Raw genomic sequence first — 21,102 nt, forward strand, 5'->3', positions numbered from 1 at the left:
CTTGTCCCAGCATGGGGGAGTGGAGATAAGGAGGGGGATGCTATCACTTTTCCAAGTAAAGATAGCCAGATTTCAGCATGTCTTAAAAACACTCCTCAATAGTGTAGTGTACTTTCTCATACCCCTGTTCTGAGAAACAGCTGAACTATATTAAATTGAAATTATTTAAACCTCAGTAAAAGCCAAACTACATTTCTGAGAATATCAACCCAAAGGATAAGAGATAGTTATAACAGAGTTATAAAAGAAGAGTCTCTGAATAGAGACCACCAGTCAAAAACCCCAAAAAGTTCCCAGCTTTGCCTATAAATGGAGGTAACTTGTAATCATAATACAATGAAAAAAACCATCAAACATTTTCTTTCCTTTTTGTATTTGACCTTTTGCACAGTATAACTTGTGTTTTCACCATGTGATTGTTCTTTCTCAATTGCCTTGGAAGGTGTGTCAATGCCTCGTGGGCTGAAAGATTTGCCTCTGCCATTTAATGCTGCAGTCAGCCAGGAGAAACAGAGCAGCACAACCCCAGCCTGAATGCTGGAATGCCTGGCTTCTCCCAGCTACTCCTCCTTAAGGCCACTGCAGGAATGCTGCCCTTCCACTAGATTTGACCCTTCACCCCGAAACACTGTGGCTTGCAACAGTTTCCCCTCCCCGCCTGGAGTGTTTATTTGCATAGGGAAGACCTTCAAAATTTCACTTATGTTAGTTTTAGAGCAAGTTAGCCCTAAAGGCAAAGTTTAAGGTAAGTGTAGCCCTGCAAAGGAACTTGAAAAAGGCAGCATGCAAGCAAGTGAATGGGGAGGCAGCAGAGGGAAGAGCCCCTGACAGTTATTACTCAGTTATAATTAATATATTATTACTATAGTTTTTAGACTCAGAAAAATTCCCTTGATAACGAGAGAGAACAGAAAAATCAGCACCCAAAAAATAGGAAAAAAAATGGAGCACACTGCCTAAAGGGAATACTCTGTTTAGAGTGAATCCATTTTCCTTTTTAAGCGAGACACTTTCAAAAATTTAAGGTTGGCAACATTCCTTTAAGATTATACACAATAGCTAATACAATCACATAAGAAGAATAGCTACACTTTTTATAGAAAGCATCATCAATAACACACTCATCATAAATCCATTTTACCTGAATTCCCTTTAGAGATGAAGCACCCATGTAAAGGAATACTCCATAAAGTACTGGCATAGGAATAAACTGCATAAACAAGCAGAAAAGGGGAAGAGCATATTAAATACTACTTAACAATTTTAAATGCTTCTAGAAAGACATTCAAAACAGTTCAAATACGAAGTGCCATATGCCTGCATTAATCAGACAAGTTGTAAATTCAGAGTCACTCAATTATAAATTAATAATGTTTCTCAGAGTGTAAAGCAAAAGAATCTGGCTCTGTAGTTTTATTTTCCTCTTATGGCCAGTTATTACAATATACTTAATTCCCTTTTAATAAAACTAACAGAATTACACAAAAACATGAAAGCCTTAATTTATCCTTAAATTCTTTAAAGACTGCTCAGAAAAATGTTCAAGAGACACAAAATACTTCTTACTGCTAAAAGTAATATTTTTTGCTGTAAGCATTTAAAAATGGGTGAATGATTCTGTGGAATGATTTTTTAAGAGACCATTTTAAATGTTCAGGTTCTCAGCATACACTGTGTAGGTAAACAAGTATGTCCATAGATAAGAATCTTTAGAAATACTAAATACACAAGTATGTCCATAGATAAGAATCTTTAGAAATACTAAATACACAAGTATGTCCATAGATAGGAATCTTTAGAAATACTAAATAGACAAAATGCATGTTCTGTGTGTTTTCAAAGGGAAGGCTTTATGATATACTTAATAGAATACTGCTGGGAAGTACAAGTTCTAAGGGCTTATTGCTCTCACTGCGACAATATGCAAGACTAAGTTCTGGTTTTACTGAAGCCAAAACTCTCACTGATTTCACAGAGGCCAGATAATTCTTTTAAAAGTATTAAGTGCATACAAGGTATTACATATGACTGTAACTAGATACCCTTTTTCAGGACACTGGTGAGCTGTGTTGAGTATGCAGGAAGCATGAGGAAATTTTCATGTTCATTTCCAAGAAACAAACCATAGAACCACTCTTGCAACTATGAAAATATTTTTAAATTACTAGGAAACCACAGTATGTTTATAAATTATCTAAATATGCTTTAAATTGGTATAACAAGACTGTTTCAGGATAATTTGCCACAGGCTGAAAGTATTGACAAAGTGTTAATCTTCATCTACTACAGCTCAATGGCAGAATTTCCTTGGACTTCAGTCGGGCCAGGTTTTCATTACAAGGTTTTTATTTTAAAAATGCTAGAAGTCCCTAGGCACTTTATTAAGCAAAATTAGAATTCCACTTTAGACGCTCATTGTGTAACATTATGCTAGTTAGTAATGTGCCTGGAAAGAGCAGTCATTAAATAATACAGTAACAACAGTGAAATGTTCAGTGCAGTATTTTTAACTTTCCCTTAATTCCCCAAATTACCTTTAGAATACTTGTCAAAAAGACAGAGGAGCCCATAAGGATAAAAATCATGAGCCCTGTGACTCTTTGCTCCCGGATTCCAAGAAATTTTGGCTGCTCCCCTGGCGCGGAGCACTCTGATTCCAGTTTTAAGCTGTTCACATGGGAAATAGAGAGGACAGTGGCTGCAACAAACCACGGCAATCCCATAATAGAGCACACACCAAGCATCACTGCCACCATGAGTAGGTCGAGGTGGTATCCACATCCTTTCTGTCAAAAAAAGTAAGGATGGAAAGAAGATGTAAAATGACATCTGAATTAAGGAGAACGCTCCTGGCAGGCATTCCTAATGAACAGCTAAAGACAAAAATTTGAGACTTGGAGGAAAAAAATAGCTTCCTTCTATGTGTTGTCCAGGTTGGGTCAGTAGGGATGGCAGACTGGTTATCTAAGGGAAATTCATACTAGCTCACACTCAGTGCCCAATGTTACTGGACTCCTTCCAGTTATGAGTTAGTTAAGTGCACCACAAATCCACTCTACAGTGGGCACCAAACAGCTTTCCTGCTAATAAAATGGATTCTGGACACTGGAAAATACATACATTTTGTGCTTTAACTAAGTCTCTTCTGTGGGTAACAATAAGCAGAACATCCAGCTGCACTGCCAACTTCCCACTGCATCAATCTTAATAGACCCTCCATCCATTCTTACAAAGAGGTGGAAAAGTATGTCTTTTTATTGGGCCCTACATAAACATCCACAACATTTGCAAAGTCAGTTTATGCTAGAAAGGGCCATAAAACTACACTGATCCTTCTAAAGTTTTTTAAGATGTTAAGCACACGTTGTACATTTTCACTAGTGTACTTTCAATCTTAGATGAGAGCAGATAGCTATAAAATAAGTTAAATTAAAATATAAAATCAGGTACTGGTTTATGGATTTCCTTATTCAAATATAGCATCCTAATATCCATATGCAAAATCAGTACAAAACCTTTGGGTTTGGATCACTTCTGTAGTGGTCAAATGCTACATAAATTTACCAACAGGTGGATAATGGTTTGCTTTTGTGCATTAAATCCTTTGGTTGAATCTTAGATAAATTTAAAAACCTGCAATTACGACTTCACTGAAAAAGAAAAGGCATCAATGCATCAAGCTTGGTTCTATACATATCTGCTCCCATAGCTGAGTGGGATATTTCAAATATTTCACTTCAATTTTAGCAAGTATCCAGGAGCTCCTCACAGCTGCAGGCAGCAGCTCAAGCTATTTTCCTTTAAAAAGTCAGGTAGTTAGCTATCTCCACAAAACTTCACAATATGGCAACAAATCCAGTGTCATGGTCTGATGAAACAGCGATGTTCATGCAAACAATGTGAATATGTTGAACCATAATTTTGCCTGTAAACCCATGCAAATGCCTTTTGACATAAAAAAAGTAACTAAACTAAACTTGGAAGGGTTTGCTAGAGAGACTGCCAAAAGCTGAAATGTGCACTATCCAGAATTTGCTATGGGAAGTATAAAAAAAGAGGGGAAAATGAGTTGGAAGCAAACAAATCATTTCTTTATGAAGACAACTTTTACTTCTAAAACGGGAAGCGTCTGGGTTTATGAAAATGTAAGCCACTTATCAAAATGAAAATGCTATCTTATTTGCTTACATTATTTAAAAAGGGGGGAAAGTAAAGGAAATGAAGAGAATCAACTCTAGCAACCTTCCCTCACTCCCCAAAAGTGCTTATGAGTCTTATCTCCAAGACACATCTTTACAAATTCAGAGATGTGTCAAACACAGATATTAGTTACAGGCACAATGCACTCAAAGAAAGAGTTTAATTCTAAATCCTAACAGAGACACCTTTTTTTACCTTCTGACACATTTATGAGGAATGTATCTGCTAATGCATACAGAATCCGAGAGCATTTCCTCACATTCATACATGATCTGAGGAACCTGACATATGGGAAGAAAAGGAAGCATAGCAACAGGTGATGCTACACCAGACCCCAGCAAAACTAAAACGCAGCAAGACAAGGGGGCAGCCAGGAGGACCATCTGACTCCCAGATGCCAGTGCTGAAAAAACACATTCCAAAGCTTGGCAGCAAATTCCTGCATCTGTCAAGTTAACCACATGCAATGCTATGGATTGACATGAAGAGCCAGGCTGACAAAGAGGGCAAAAAAAGAACATATCAAATGTCACAATCATCCAAGAAGAGGCAATGCAAAGTGAAGGTTGCAAATGCATTTGCTAAAGCAACTTGGGATTGGATTGCTGCTTATTAAAAGTATGTCAAAAAAAAGCCTAAGCTTGCTGCATATACATGTACAGAAACCTGCTGCTAGATTTTGCCCAACAGTTTTTCTGAGGGGTGATGTCCCTTTTTCTCTCTCCATCTGTAGGCAACTAAAGTGTTGGAGAACAGAGCAGGAAGTTGTCCTGTGTTGTTTTAAGAACCCATTGTGCCTCTAAGGCTCAGTTTTATTCTTCTCCCTTCTTGAACATAGGAAGGGCATTAAAAAAAAAAAAAAAACAGGATGGGTAGAATGACAGAGAAGGCTGAAAAGAGGGAAAAATATCTCCTATTGCAAAATAACCCGAGTAGTTTTTAAAAATCCAATCCAGTAGAACAACACTGTCAATACCTAAAGAGGCAATTAATTTTGTGGTATTTAGGGAGATTATTAACTTCAAGGTGTTTTTGCTCTTTAAGCGAATGAATTCTACTAAAGCACAGAAGGTAGCACTTTCTTAATTCAGAACCTGTGTTCCAAATAACATTCATAAACTCTACTGTAAGGCAGTGGATCAATGACAGAGGGCACAGGTACTAGACAGACCAACAAAGAAAAAAGCCTAAAAATTTAGAGAGGTTCTATTTAATGCACAACAAACTAGCATACACAAGTAGAGGGATGGACATTACATAATCTGAAGCAGAAAACAACAGTGAAAGTATAAATTTTGACTGAATACCTTTAGTTTGTGTTCTTTCCTATTGATAATGACAGCTGTGATCTGCTGGTCCATAAAGATAAGGATAGTACAAAGTAGGGCTGGAATTACAGCAGCTATCACTGTCCACCAAGGATTAGGCCCCAAAGGAGTAATAAACCAGCCACGATCATCTCTGGTGGGCTACAGAAACAGTCATGCATGGCCAGTCAGAATGGTAAGGATTATTTACATTTCAATTTCACAAGAATACATACAAAACATTATTAGGATATGACTTTCTTCAAAACCGACTTCTATAGAGCACTAAAAAACATGCTAAACTTCCTCTGATGCCAAAACATGAAATTACATATAATAAAATCATCTCGATTGTAACAGACTTGGTTTCCTTGATACGGTAAACTTGATTCCTCCTTGATTTGGAGGAAGCCCCAGAACATTACAGTAGTCTAGGATGTGGGTAATTTGAGCCTTGTTAATCTCTGCAGAGATAACATTAAGAAGCATGATGGGGCCTGATGGGAGAGGTTCACTTACATGATTCACAGATCAGAGAGGTTGCATAATTCCTTGTAAACACAAAAACTTTAAAATAACATCACTACTCCCTGAGGATGATAATAAAAAATTATAAACCAAACGCAGTGGATTACTTTGCAAAATTATAAAGTAGTGCAATTTTATCAACAACTTACCTTAAAAGCATTTGGAACCTGAAGTTTTGGTGATGGAATTCCAATGGCATAGTCAATTAATACCATGGACAAAATAGTGAGAAAGACAGCAAAATCGCTGACAACAGAGCGTACCTACAATTATTGAGAGAAATTACAATTTTAACTCAAACCTCCAGGTATGATTTAAGATTTTTCTGCACTGTTTTAGTACAGCTTACAGCTTTATCTTACAGCTAAAACCATACTTATTCTAATACAAGTTTCTTACAGAGGAAAGATGCACTGTCTACTTCAACAGCAGTTAAATGAATTTGCAATGCAGATGGAATTCTCGCTTAGACATGCCTAATGACAACCTTTGAATTGCAATAACGGCACACACCTTTGTTGGGAAGTATCGGCTAGTTTTGAACTGCTTCAGCGTGGACGAGAGCGTTACAGTAGAGAAGAACAGGATGACAGACCAGAAGAGGACATCTGGAACGTAGGGGCCATGATGACCACAGGCTCGCCCAACAAACTCACCATGAAACTTTTTACATTCCTGTCAGGGAGAGAAAAACAGTATCGCTCTAAAAATTATCCATGCCTGCACTACCCTTTTCTTTGCCACTTCTTTTCTAAAATTGCAAGCAAATTGTACTGCTAGAAATAGTAAAACAACTTCTAGATATTTATTCTTTTAAAACTTAAAACTCACTATGCATGTATCTAGTCTGCATGGAAAATTCTCAAAGGAGTCTCTTTTTTAGCCATATTAAATGATGAAGTTGCTAAGACAAACCATAAATAAAGTCATTAATATAGAACCAGGATTTTTTTAAACTCAGCAAGTACGCTGATTCATTTTCTGTGTACAAATACAGATTTACACTTACTAACACTCTTCAAGTGTGGAAAGCAAAGTTCAAAAGGCACAAAGAGAAAGGCTGCTCCTGGTGCATTCTCAAGAAGAGCTTTTTTTTCTTTTCACTTCACAGGCCCAGCAACTGAAGAAAAAGCTACTTAGGATGTTTGGCATTGGCCTGAAAGGAGCATTTTTGAACATTTAATACCACACGGGGGCAGCACATCCTGCAAATTGTCTTTTTCTTAAAAAAAGATCTGATAAAATGCCGGAAAACCCAAAATCTTTAAAGTCAATTATACTTAATATTATTAATTTATTATAAATATGCAGATACAGTGGAAAGCATTTCCAGTACTTCTCCACTACTATCCTTAGTAGTCTAAAATCATAAAGAGTTGCTCTAGAAACGTGAGCTACCAGCTCTGGACTCACAATCTTTTCTTTATCCTTCCCAATCCTTCCACACTTACTAAGAAAAATGAAATGCTGCACCCAGAATCAGGGATTCCAGGCAGAACCAACCTGCCAGATCAGGATCTTTTCATATTAAATCAAGTGTGTCACTGGTTTATCAGACTCGCTGCACAATACCATGTTATGGGAAACTTCGGCTTTGAACAAAGATTGTCTTGGAAAAAAACACAATTGCTACTTGATGACTGCGAGACAATGGAGTAAAAAGCTTTTTATACTGGTATAGCAGTAAACTTGGCATGAAGTTCATCACATGCCTCCTGAAGAGGATTTTGTCACCATCAAAATCCTCCTCTCACTTGTCCAAAATCCTCTTCATACTTGGTCCAAAATCCTTTGCTTACACTTGGTTTGTCTTGATAGGAAAAAATAATCGTTGGGTTTAAGAGAGAATGACAATCCAGATCTTCAGAAACTTGAAATATTTCAACTAGACACAAGAAATATATGAAGATAAGAGCAGCAAAAGAGACATAATGGGGTGAGTCTGACCAAATATTTACAGACAGCAAAGTCTAATCGCTTACTGCAGCTCTCTAGAACATAGAAGTTTCTTGATGATGCTTGCAAGAAATAAAGACACAAAAGTATAAAAAAATTCAGTTATTTCTTTGACAACTATAGGGACTCATGGGAAAAGTTGGTCGGTTATACTGCTACCTGTGTAAACTCAAGTTTTGGTAATACGCTTTCACAGAAGTTTTTAAGGGTTTTATATAATGCAGCCAGTCTTTTACATTTATAGTTAAAACAAAATCTGTTATTTTAAATCTCCTCAGCTGCAAATGTACTCTGAAAAACACTGTCAGAGATCTGAGAAAGTGAGAGGAGGAGTCTGCCCCTGCACAGATGCTCTTAGAGTGTGCTGCAATTTTGAGAATATTCATTCTGGACTGCTGGAATCCCTCAGGCCAGCAGTTCTCAACTTTCTTTCTGCTGTTGCCACACCAACAGAGTTGAGGAGCAGTCCCTGCTCAGAGCAAGGCATGGAAGCAAGACAGAGGAGCCATGGAAGACAGCCCTTACTTAACATGAGCTCTTCTGCATTCCTGCCTTTGGAAAAAAAAAGAACAGTATCTTCTGGAGACAGTCCGCCAGATTGGCTTTTAAGTGTTCCATTTGATTATGTCTATGATTTGGTTAATTCAGTTCTCTCTTCAGTCTGGTGTCTTTTGCACTCGATTCTCTTTGACTGTGTAATGAAATGATGCGTTTGCAAGAAAAAGTGGTGGCCCAATCTCAACACAAGACTTGATAATCAAGTTGTAAATGTCACTTTGAAGAAGGCAAACTTGAATTATATAAATCCTTTAAACATAGGAAAGAGTGCTGTTAAGAGACTTGTTACACATTCATGCAAGCCCCACTGAACTGTAGCTTTATTCCCTTTAGTCCCCTGGGAAAAAAAAAAAAATTACAGAACTTATGTAAGAAAAAAGTGGTCACTGAAGAGAAAATGTTACAAAATTTCTTCCCATCCTCTTTTTTATAGCCTAAACAATTGCAAGGGTGTTTTAGGGGAAATAAATGCTTCTGACTCTTTCTACACAAGGGAACTTTGGTTTTGCCATCTGGCAGAATTTAGGACAAATTCATTGTCATTTGACATGTTTGACTTAATCTCAGCCAAGCTCTTTTGCTTGTGTGTCAGGAAGGTTCCAAAGCAGGGCATAAAATGCACACACTTGCTTTAACATGTACTATCAGAGGCTGCAAAAAAGCTTACAAAAGGAGATAATGCTATAAAGTCCATGTTAATTTTCGTTAAGTATATTTTATTATTTATTTGAACAAATATGACCAGAAAAATATGGTATTTTTTAATGTATTTGTTGCAGCAAGATGGACAAAATTATTTTTGGCTATACCTTTATTTATTAAGTTCCAAAATTTACTTACTGACACAGTTAGGTTCCCCCATGGCACATCAGATGCAGATATATTGTAGTCCTGCCAGTATTGTAAGGTTTTATTGCTAGGATGTTCTGGTTCCACACAATTGCATCTGAAAAGAAAAAAAATTTTCCTTAATAATAAAAGATATATCAGATATAAATTCAAATTATCAACTTTATCATACACTGAAATTATGCTCTACATTGACAGATAATTAATTCAAATGGGTTCAGTAAATGCATGCTTTGAAGCAGTTTGTAGTTCAGTAGCTAGTGCTATTACTAGACTATCATTTGCTGTGAGGTGCATATGCATATATAGTACGTAACGTGACAACCACTGATCAAACCACTGATCACATTAAGTTTTACCACCTCTTTTCTTCCTTGCCTATTGATACTTCTGAGCACAGTCTGTAATACTGAGAAAATGCCATTCCTGTTGCACCCTCTTACACCTAACACTTCTCACATGGACTTTAGATGCTATGTTCGGTTCCAGGCTGATCCATTTCTCAAATAAGAAACTCTCTGTATGCTCTTTCTTTCCCAGATGAAGAAGTGCCTTTGCATGTAAAACTGCCCAACTACCCAGTCAACTGTCAGGGTTCTGAGTGTCAAGATTACCAGTACCAAAGGCTCTCTGAACTCTGTGTCCCTTGTTTTTCCTTTCCCCACAGCTGCTGTAAAAGCACACTTTTCATTTTAAATTGTGTATTTTAACACGCAAAATGTGACGAGGCAGTGTAGGAGGACAATACTGCAAATAGGTAATTTAAAATCAAAATTAAATCTTTAAAGCCTCTGAAGCAACTGTGGGAGGCTTTTTCTTTGACAAAGCCTTCAAAACATCCAGGATACTATAGGATCCAAGATGTCAAGTGCATTTTCCAATACGCTTGAAATTAATCCTACTTTAATAATCTATAGCACTATCTAGCCTGCTAGTATTTTATTGCACTTATGATGACTTTAAATAAATTGTGTACGCTCTGATAAAGTCTTCAGGAGAATCTGGGGACAGAATAACATCTGACTATTGTTTGCAGAGCCACTGAGCATAAATTGCATTACAGCTGTAGCAGAATATCAGTTTATTCACTTACCAACGCCATCTATTTTCTATGTGGCTGTTTATCTTTCCACAAAATTACAATACTCATCTAGATTTGTCTGATTTTCTATATATTTTCTATATATGAAATTCTACCTACTAGAAACGTGAGGACACAACACTGACATTCTATTTCAATTACAATACTATACATGTGACAACAGCTGCATTTAATACACAGATAGGGAAAGATGCAGGTTGTCTTTGTGCAATTCCTTGCTTTTATTTTAAATGCAGCTATTTACAAAAGAAAAACTCTTACAGCCCATGAACAAAAAGCAAAAATAAAAAAATTTAAAAAAAATAAATAAAGAAAAGAAAAGCAACTACATTCAGAGCAGTAGAGGGCCTGAGCCAAAAGTCCTTGACTGTATCTTTCAAACATATTTAATATGCTTTGGATCAGGCCCTAAGTGCAGGATGAATGCGTGTTCAATACACAGTTCAAAGTATCACAAAATGGGTTAAAAGAAGCACATCACTACCAGTGAGCTACAGCAGCAGCATAAAGCAAGCAAACAGTATGGCTACATCATGTATTGCAAGGGAGTATTGGACGTCCATGCAGCAGTGCAGAGGTGGCTGTGTCAGGTTACTGCTGTTCTCTGTGAGCACAGGAGCTGCCTGGCCCCTGGTGTCCCTCGCCGATCGCAGAGTGGCCGGGCGCCGGGCCACACCCGCTGGGTGTGATTACAGCAGGCCAGGGCGGCACGGGCTGCTCACTCAGTCACTTCCTCACTAGAAGGGAAGACTGTGCCTGTCGCCAGCACTATATGGTACAGCTACACTTGCGGCAAACTGCAAAATTACATTTAGAGGTTAGAGGAGCCAAAATTTCTACTTCCTCAGAAACGTGACAGTTGAAGCTGTAGTTACAGCTCAGGTAAATCACCTTCACATGAGATCACCTGTTTATTTCTACAGCACTATCACATTCCTCCTGCACAGCATTCCAGTCTGGTCTTTGCCAAGTTTCACAGGCATTTAGCAATGGCAGACTGATCAACAGCAGATAAGTGACTTGCGCAAACTACACCCACGCAGACCAAAATCACCCTGCACAGTGCTTTTGTCACTGAATGGGAGCAGAACTAGGCTCTAACTGTAGAGATCAGATCCTGTTTCTACTCAGAAGACCATTCAAACAATGATCTCAGTGTTTTGATAAGTACAACATTACATTGCTTTCAATATTGTATGTGTTTTGGCAACACTGACATTTTGATGTGAGATTGTATCATGGTATTACTGTCTTCCAGCATCCCACTAATTGCTTAACATTATAGAACTGTGAGATAGTAAAACACTCCCTGTCCATCCCAGAAAACACAAATGAAGGTACCATTCAGTGCCAAAACATAAAAACATTATCTACCAAAATGTGTCATTTCATAGCAGATATAATTGCTTCAATGATAACTATTTCCCAGCATAACTGACCTGCAAGGAGAATCTCACATTCATTAAATAATGTTTCCTACTTTATTCTTTTTAATATTTTAATCTTTCATTGCCATTTTTACCTTGAGTAGTTTTGCCAGAAAAAATAAAATATGCTGAATAGTTAACATCAACACATCCTTCTATTTTCCTGATAAAATATTACTCAGAAGGCTGGAATAAGCAAAAAATTATTTCCTCTTGGAGGTTCAAATGCTCTTACATTCTTGTAAAGTTGTTTAAAGTGCTGAGCATTTGCCCACGACAAGGGATCTGTGTGGAGTTCATGCTATTACCAAATGAGTAACAGACTATACAAACACCTGTATTTTCTAAGCAACATATTCAGCTTTAAGTACAGTACCAACTTAGCAACGTACTCTTGTGTCTTTGAGTAATAGGCCAGAAATCATCTTCCTGATGCCAAAAGATTCAGAAGGATTCTTCTGATTCTCTTTCATCGTGGCTGGAATACAGGCAGGAAGGAACCTGACACCGGTTGTGGCAGCAAAAGCATAGGTGTCACTATGGGGGGCAATCTTTGCTGCCAATTTCAACACATACACTTTATCACACTGATGACAGAAATAATTCACTTTTAATCTTTACACTTTTGGATACCGCAAGACATTCTGATCTCCTGGTAGCAATTCCGATGTTAAAGTATGGGTGACTGTACACTCCATGGTATCTGTGACATCCATGATGAGCTGGCACATATGAGAGGATATTTGTTGACTCATGCCTTTGCTTTCAAAGCAGCTGGAGGCTGAGAGATCTAAAATGGCACTAGATACCCAGTCACAGGTCCCTACCTGTATTTAAAATGTTCATATTTTGCAGCTAGGCAGATATCAGTAGAATTTGCTTTCTTTTAGGGTATTTAAAAATCTAATACAGCCTAATAAGAAGTGGATTATACATCTGAGGTTGATAAACCCTTTCAGACAAGATGGTCTTCAGACAACTCAGAACTATTGTAAGATTAGAACTGACAAAATGAGAACTTAAAGAATAACAACTTGAACCAGCTAGCTAGAAACAACAACCAGAGCAAATATTCCAAATATCGCTCAAGAAATCTCTGGCAAATCAGAATGGAGAACAAAGGTAGACTAGAAGTAATAAATTTTAGGACTGCATGAAAAATGAGTATCCCCTGGAGCCTGCATTGCTCTCCCTTTTACAGGAAGATCAAAATTTCAGCTAAATCTTCAGCACCAATTCAACTGTAACAGTACAGGCAGTATAAGGTCACTCCCCACTTCCCTTCTTTGTCCTCCCAAACTCCCCACAATTTCTTCACTGTTTTAGGTTTTGGTTCATAAGTCTCAATTTCATTCACTTCATTAATTAGAGGCAGCCATCCTAACTTCACTGCATGCAACATCTACAACTTGTCCTGTTTTCAGAGAACAGAGCTAGGATCTCACAACAGCAACTTCAGGAAATCTCAGATGACTAGCAGCGTTCTTTGTTCCCCCAAAGGAACAGTTATGACTATCCTTAATAGCACCAAAAAAACTGTCTGCATGATCCCTCTTTCTCAGGACTATGGGAAAGGGAATATTAGCTAGCAAATTAAAACCCTGTCACTTTATATGTCAAGTTGGGAAATTTTTTCACCCTCCTTTTTAGATTAGCAATAAAACAAACATCATGGCTGCTCAACAACTAGTCAGGTGAAAGGTTCTGTACTAAAACTACTTTCATCCTGACTGTAATTTTCTGGTAACTGCAAAACAAGAAACTTGTTACCTAGTATTTGTTCAATTCAAATTAACCTCAGTCTAGTCCTTCCAATCTTTACAATATCCACCTCTTACCCCTGACTCTTCAGGTTGCTTCTACACCATTTTGTTCTCTTTACTCTGTCATGCATGCTCTGCTCCCCACACAGACGTTAATGCAACATGGTGCTAGTCCAGCTTCAAAAAAGAGCCTCAGACAGCGTTTCTGTGAGTAAATAAAACACACTTAAGCAGGGCAGCTCCCTTTGAAAGCCCCAGGCCATTCACCCCTCGGCAGCTGCCATTTTTCAGTAGGATGTTTTCAAGACTAGGAGGCACTTACTATTGACAATTTTATACAATCCAAAAGGCACTGGTTCGGATCTCTTCTGTTTTCCAGCATTTACATATTGCAAGCTACACCTATTTATACTAGATAAGGATATGATCTAGAAAAGATGCAACTGCAGCTTCTTCCTGATTAGTCAATATACCATTTCCCCTTCCTAGAAGAGAAAAATGCCTTTCTGGCTCACTTAAGATAGCCTGAGAATAAGATTCACTCAATATGAATATTTATAATACTTAAAAAACTACAGGCAAGTATGACAAATAAGTTGCAAAATGTGCTTGTTTAAACAATATGTCTCACTGAATATCAGAGCATATTTGGTAGTATGAGTAGGAAGGTTTTCCCCCAGCACAGAGGACGCTCTGAGCGTGCTGTGCACTGATCACATAACAGAGACACAGGAGGATGACAGTATGAAATGAAGGATAACATCACCAGGTTTGTTTTTAAAGTAAGGTATATGTGTAGGTATTCTTTACGTTGCGTTTACAAGGCTGAAGTATATTAATAGCAGAATGCTATGCATGTTTATGTTTTCTCCAAATAAAACATTTTTATGTGAATTATGGGCATTCACAGAATCCTTCTGTTTCTCTAAGAACTTCCATGGGAAGAGGACAACAACAGTATCATAAAATGATGTCTTCTGTGCTGTCTCATACCTGCAATACCTATATATCCCTGACATTATATTTACCATATTCCTTCTCGTGCCAACCTTCATACCAGCTAAATCAAAGTCTCAGTGGAGAAAAGACTCGGAACAAAATAATTAATAGTGATGGAAAATGGACTTGTCAGTTAAGTTCTATTCTCAGTATCATGAAACCCTTTCACCGCACAGCTGTCATGGCAAGGCAAGATTTTTTTCTTCATTTATTTATGAGATCTGCCATCCTGAATTAGGACAATTAAGTTATGCGGCCCATCTCTGACAGTCACGAACATCAGTAGGCATCCACATATATTCTCTAAGGTTACAAGTCTGTATAGTTTAGTTGGTTAAGTACAGGAGGAAAATAAAAAAAGCCTATTAAAGCACCTAAACAATGCACTCAGCAGCACAGTAGTTTCACAGAGAAAAAAAAGATAAATTGGAGAAGGGGAACTGATGTTAGACTGAAGAAATCTCAAAGAATCAGGTTCCTTTGGATAGCACATCAGGAGAAGAATGGTTTTTTTGTCAAGAGGAAAGTCTAGAAAACAGATTTATAATCATATTGTAGCTTTGTTAACCTTGAATGTTGAGTTCTGTTAGCTATCTGGTGCAGTATGCAGTCCTTGCACTCACAGCAGCACTATGGTATCTAACTGCCATACACACAAGTTCCTGTGCAGAAAAGCAGTGCAACTCCGGGGGACATTGACAATTCATCTGAAAGCTTTCACCGTGAATATTTCTAGGGTGCCACTTCACCCTGCTTCCAAAGTTAAGAGCACATACACTTGAGGAGGAGAGGTTCAGTATAACACTGGTACAGAAATAATTACTGCAATACATTACAGTGCTATATGGTCAGCTGGAGTTTCAATTGTTCAGGTGCAATGCACCAATACACATAAAGGTACTGTAACAAAACCACCAACAGATTTTTTGTAAGCCTCCCCAGGTTTGGAAGGCAGTGTGTAGACCAGCTCTCAACTACAAACAGAATGCTGTAGAGAATTGCTTAACAAGGAGATCTATTTCCAAAGTGGAGGGGATGAGTAGTAGGAAAGAAGAAAACAAGGTGGGCATTCTCTGTGTTCAAATGGAGGAGAAAGAGACAAACAAGTCGGTTGGGTTGGGCAGGCACAGAGAAGTCTTGGAAAAAACAGAATGAAGAAAAAGAAAGCCTGGATTCCAAGGTTGGTCAAGACGCAAAATGGAACCGGCAGTTAAACTCAGTGATGGCACTTGCATGGTTCTGGGAAGAAGAGGGATATTCTTAGGGAAGGACACACAGCGTATGGCACAGTTACTTAACTGTAGAAAAAACCCTATAAAGAAGGGGAACAGAAAATCTGTTATTCATATCTAACTTCAAAGAAATTATTAGAGGAATTGGAATTTAATTACATGCCTGGGACCATAATGAGCAACACTGTACTCATCATCACTGACTCTTCTCATTCCACCTGCAGCTTAAGGGATACAGGATACAAATTAGGGATGCTAATTTGCATCCAATAATGACGTATTTAGATTAATTTATATAGATAATGGAAGATTTAAAACTTGCTTGTGCAAACAGCCCTATGAACAAAACTAATCTTCACAATGCCTTCTAGAAGCAATGGTTACTATAGTCTGAAATGATACTGAGATTGACATGATCTTGGCTCCCTAATTACATCAGAGTGGGATTTTCTACTCCTAATGCTTAAGTGCATGTCAATACCAAGACAGATTGCAATATGCATATTACTATGCCAAGAAATCACTTTAAAATTATTCAATGTAATCTGTTAATAATTGAGTAACTTCTGGTAAAAAATTATTAAAACCACATGAATTCATCACTTTGAAAAAAGAATTAATAAAACCCAAAAAGGTATATAAAATTCCTTTATATACCAAAAAGGTATATAAAGAGCTAAGCAACCTCACCCTGAGAAATAACTGAACTTCTGTATTCTAAGATAACTATTGTAAAATGCTTGTATTTTAAAGAATACTGGATTGCTTTCTAAATCACATTCATCCACAATGCTTATTCGGTTTTCCTTTTTAAAACAGTGGGTTTTATCTGCTCCAATAAGGGGTTCTCTTTTCCTAGCAAAAATTACATTCTATTATTTAATATACACATTAAAACTGATGGGCATCAGTGTTCCAGACAGGTTTCACTAACTGGAGATATATTTGCTACCAGGGTAGGAAAAAAACAGGAGGAGGAGAGTGCAGAAATAAGAGAGTTGCTATGCCAACCTACAAATGCTAATGGCATGACAAATACAAAAAGGTCACATTAAAAAAAATAGAAAGACAAGCTCTGATCAAGAAGTATTTGTATTTAATTTAATAAAAAATGTAGCTGCTTTATTCAAATTCCTTCAAAACAATGCAGCTTAAAATAAAACATACAGCATAGTACCACACTGAAAACCAGGTTGTCTTTGTCCTTCCTTTGATTTACCACTTAAATACCTTATTCTTCATCATCCGTATCAAAAATATGGTGTTTTAGGAAAAAGTTACATATAAATGCTGACTGGATTTGCCTGCAAGTAGATCATGAAAAGATCAGGGGTAATATTTAAATACAGAGTAAAAATAAAATTTAAAAATGAGTAAAAAGTGCATCATGTCTAGTTTTACATTAATTAGATCATGCAACAAGATATTTTCGTCCTTTTGAGGTATAATTCTGTAACAAACTCAAAACCTTCTACTAAAATGCTAAATGCAATTTTTAAAAAAATCTTTAAGGAGGATTTTCAGTTGATTTTTAAATATTTGGGTATGGTTGATTAAAAACTAAAAAAAGAAAATCCCAACTGTTATGAACATTCTTTCTCTAATGTTCTAAGGTGTATTATGGCAGATATTAGTAATGACTCCTATACTCTCAAATATAAGAGATGCATGTAGTGCAGCCTTTTACATCAAATTCCTGCAACAGAGACTGTTTGTAACAGAATTCAAGCCCACCAAAAATACAGAATGGGTTCTCTTTCTTACTTGAAATACAGTTTCAATCTGGTTGAAATACCAACCATTTAAAATCACTATTTTCTTTGTCTTTCTAGTACTCCAAAGAGAGCATTAACAGAATGCCAATGACCTTTCCTGGGTCAAACTCATGTCCTCACCAGGGCAAAGGAACAGTACTGGCATGTAGACAGACTACCTATGGACATCAGAGCATCCTCAGAAAGCCTATGGGAGAAAAGAGGATGGCTGGGCCACAGCATACACTGAAAATTTCAAATATATTCAGTGTTCTGACCAATTTATCATCAACTTTTTGAGTGGGCAACAGAAAACACAGAAATTTTACAGTATAACCCAAGTTTTATAGCATAGAATTGCAGATCCAACATAGAGTTTTACATAAGCTTTGGATGAGCATTCAAAGAGAAATGAGTTGCTCAACCTTTTGAAGATTACCCATGGCTAATTAAAGACCTGCCAAGGCTTTACTAACAATTAAAAACTTGTCTTTAAAATCCCCAAAGAGGAAAATGCAAACAGCTGTTTTAATTAGCAAAACAGCAGATACTAATTAGCTTCTGTAACAGAGTATGCTGGTCCTTTAAGGACAGGACCAGTTTCAGCCCAAGTTTGTTACCCATTTAAACTACAAGTAGAAGGACTGGAATCAGATGCTGCAGGAAAAGCTTCTAATTCCTTGTGAAATCAATATTTCCCAACTTCAAGTACACAAAAGAGAATAAAGAAAAAGACTATTGGAGAGGAATAATAATATTTCCAGAATGATGAGAGTATGTCATGGCAGAACTATAGTTTCTCTAATTTAACTTGTTCTGTGTATTAAGGTATATAATGTACATTCAGATTCAGGATATGCTAACTATTTTTCTAGAGATGATATACACAAAGCTCAAATGTTTTCTCTGTTGCTGTGTTCTGTTTTTCCCAGCTTAAAATGCAAATGAGACATTTGGTTGAGACACTCCTGTTTTTTCCAGTGAACAGAAGATGTGGCACTGTTCAAGCACTGTTGCTTTACGGCCCCACCCAGCTCATGCAGAGGGTTCAAATGGGTTCAGTGAAATAATAAAGACATTTCTGGAGAGAGATTTTCATTGAAAATGCTTTTTAATGACATTTTATTTACTGATGTGAGCAAGCTTAACTGGCCTCAGGACAGACTAGGATCTTGCCCTTTTACTAGAACATTGTTGTTCTCATATCACAGAAACAGGTCTATGAGGCTTTACTTCTCAATGAGACAATATTGATAAAAGCAATTCACTTTTTTATTCCCCAAGTAGATTATTACCTGTCTAAAGTTCACAGTAAAGCAAAGCTGTTTACACTGAGTTAGATTAAAAATCTTTGTGTTTAGAACAAATTCATTATGAGCTACTAAGATGCATCTAACAATTCCAAATCCACTTCAGCTCTTGTGGGATTAAATGCCAGGGAGGTTAAAATAAAGGAGGTACATCAACTTCTAACCTTTTAGAAAGGTGAATATTTCAATTTGGGGGGAAAAAACCAAACCAAAACAAGATAAATATGATACACAAACATTATCTGAACATGCTGTTGCCATTGAAAGATTATAAATCTTAAGTACAAGGTTACGGGAAGAGACCATGAGTTTAGTCTCATTAAATAAAAATGAATAGAGACCTAAAACTGAGGTCTAAAACACATCCCCCCAGTAACAACTACTTCGAGAAGAGAGCATAATGACTAAATAGCTTCCTCATGCTGCAACTACTGCAAACTTTTCCTGCTGTGCTCCTTGCAAAGAAAACTTATGGAAAAAAAAAACAACCCTAACAGTTTAACAGAAGAAATCCTACTTACGAGTACTTTGTCAGCAGCTCCAAATTATTATGCATGTTGATTGGATACGTCTCACTGAGATGAAACAGCTTCTCTAAGGCCTCATAAATGAAAATGATGCAGATAAGAGAAGCAAAGGCTTCTTCAGTAAACCGGGTAATGTAGCAGACTAGGGAGCTTGCATCAGTTGCAACAAGGATGATGCACAGGATTGCAGTCCACAGCCCAATGCTGGCTCTCAGAGAAAGGTATGACAACCCATACTCTCTAAAAATAATTAAAAAAAAAAATTAACACACTGAACCTTTTGTCCAGCCACAATGAATTGAGACAAGGCAGCACCAAAATTTCCTTTCTGGGGACAGTCTGAATCAGAAATTATGTACTTACTGTGAACAGAAGATCCTATCAAGTCACCTCCTGACCAGAGCTCTTCCCCCAAATAACAGGACACAAAGAGCTCTATCTCTACATGAGCAGCTTTGAGAGTTGTCACACACATGAAGTGTATAAGGTCCACTCACTCTTTATCCCATATCCTGCTTTGTGAACAGCCAACACCTGCCAATTTCTTTTTAAGCCGTGAAAGAGTAACTATAACAACTTTCATCAAAATTCTGTAAGCTTATTGCATATGATAATAGAGCTCCAAACACACCGTGTGACATTATCACAGCAAACTGAAAGGTCTGTCTGAAGGTGTGAGAAAATTTGAGTGCTAAGCAGGGTTTCCTACTCTGTGTTGTGCAGGGGATCCTGGTACAGAAGTCCCTGTCACAGCAATGAGGCAGAAAAGCAGACTGTATAGCAGAGAGGCATGATGGCTTCCAAATGGAGACATAATTTTTACCCACACTGTGGCAGAGATATGTCAAGTACAGAACATTAGCTTAAATGTGGCTCTGCTGGAATGACACTTCACCTTCTCTCTGTCCAGGTGAGGTCTGTATTAGTGAGTATTGAAAGAGGGCACCACTTCTACTGCACTTAGTTTCTTGGTGAGAAGCAACACCTTTCGAGTCAGGGATGAGATAAACCACTGACTTAAAGGTATTGTCTCAGAGTAGACAATGATAAAATTAAAAAAACAAACAAGAAAAAAAAACCCACAAACATCCTGAAGCTGTCATTCCCTTCAAAACAGCTGAGGGAAGGGGAAAGGGAGGAAGGACGGTTTAAAAGCAAACAAAAGCCCAAAATTTAAGAAAATCCACCTTTCTGCATAACCAATTCACTGCACAGTTTTTGGACTGTGCAACATGATAAAGGCAACAATTTAGTGCACTGCTTGGGATTTCAGCTTTGGGATAGGTGGTATCTCTACTTTTACCTAAAAAATGAAGGATGATGAGTATCATGATCTTCACTTACTTGCAAAATTTGAATAAGATCTTCTCAAACACTAAAACCGGTCCTGTGCTGCCAAGTATAGTGAGAGGCTGTCCACCAAAAAGAGAGTAGGCAATTCCAGTCATGGATGCTCCAAACAGCGATTCTATTGCACTCTGAATATGATACAGAGAGAAGTGTCCATAAATTTTCAAACAGGTTCTTTTTGCAATGTCTTAGTCCGTAGCCTTCTAAACATTGAAACACCAATATATAGAAGTGATTCAT

At 37.4% G+C, this 21,102-nt stretch overlaps 1 protein-coding gene across 8 annotated transcripts in view; it reads right to left on the bottom strand.

Moving 5' to 3' along the window:
- Positions 1–21,102, bottom strand: part of SLC4A10 (solute carrier family 4 member 10) — a 149,573-nt gene that overhangs the window by 13,472 nt on the left and 114,999 nt on the right. For all 8 annotated transcript variants that reach the window (XM_066190059.1, XM_066190058.1, XM_066190054.1 and 5 more), the window contains exons 13-20: positions 20,857–20,990; positions 19,507–19,752; positions 9,390–9,495; positions 6,549–6,710; positions 6,185–6,298; positions 5,508–5,669; positions 2,535–2,786; positions 1,142–1,210 (exon numbers count right to left, since the gene is read on the bottom strand). In XM_066190059.1, coding sequence (XP_066046156.1) covers positions 1,142–1,210; positions 2,535–2,786; positions 5,508–5,669; positions 6,185–6,298; positions 6,549–6,710; positions 9,390–9,495; positions 19,507–19,752; positions 20,857–20,990 — 1,245 coding nt within the window. The remainder of the gene's footprint in view (positions 1–1,141; positions 1,211–2,534; positions 2,787–5,507; positions 5,670–6,184; positions 6,299–6,548; positions 6,711–9,389; positions 9,496–19,506; positions 19,753–20,856; positions 20,991–21,102) is intronic.

Source organism: Chamaea fasciata, unplaced genomic scaffold (genome assembly GCF_029207755.1).
Source record: "Chamaea fasciata isolate MVZ Bird 193981 ecotype frontalis unplaced genomic scaffold, bChaFas1.0.hap1 SCAF_8, whole genome shotgun sequence".
In the NCBI taxonomy this organism is placed as follows: domain Eukaryota; kingdom Metazoa; phylum Chordata; class Aves; order Passeriformes; family Sylviidae; genus Chamaea; species Chamaea fasciata.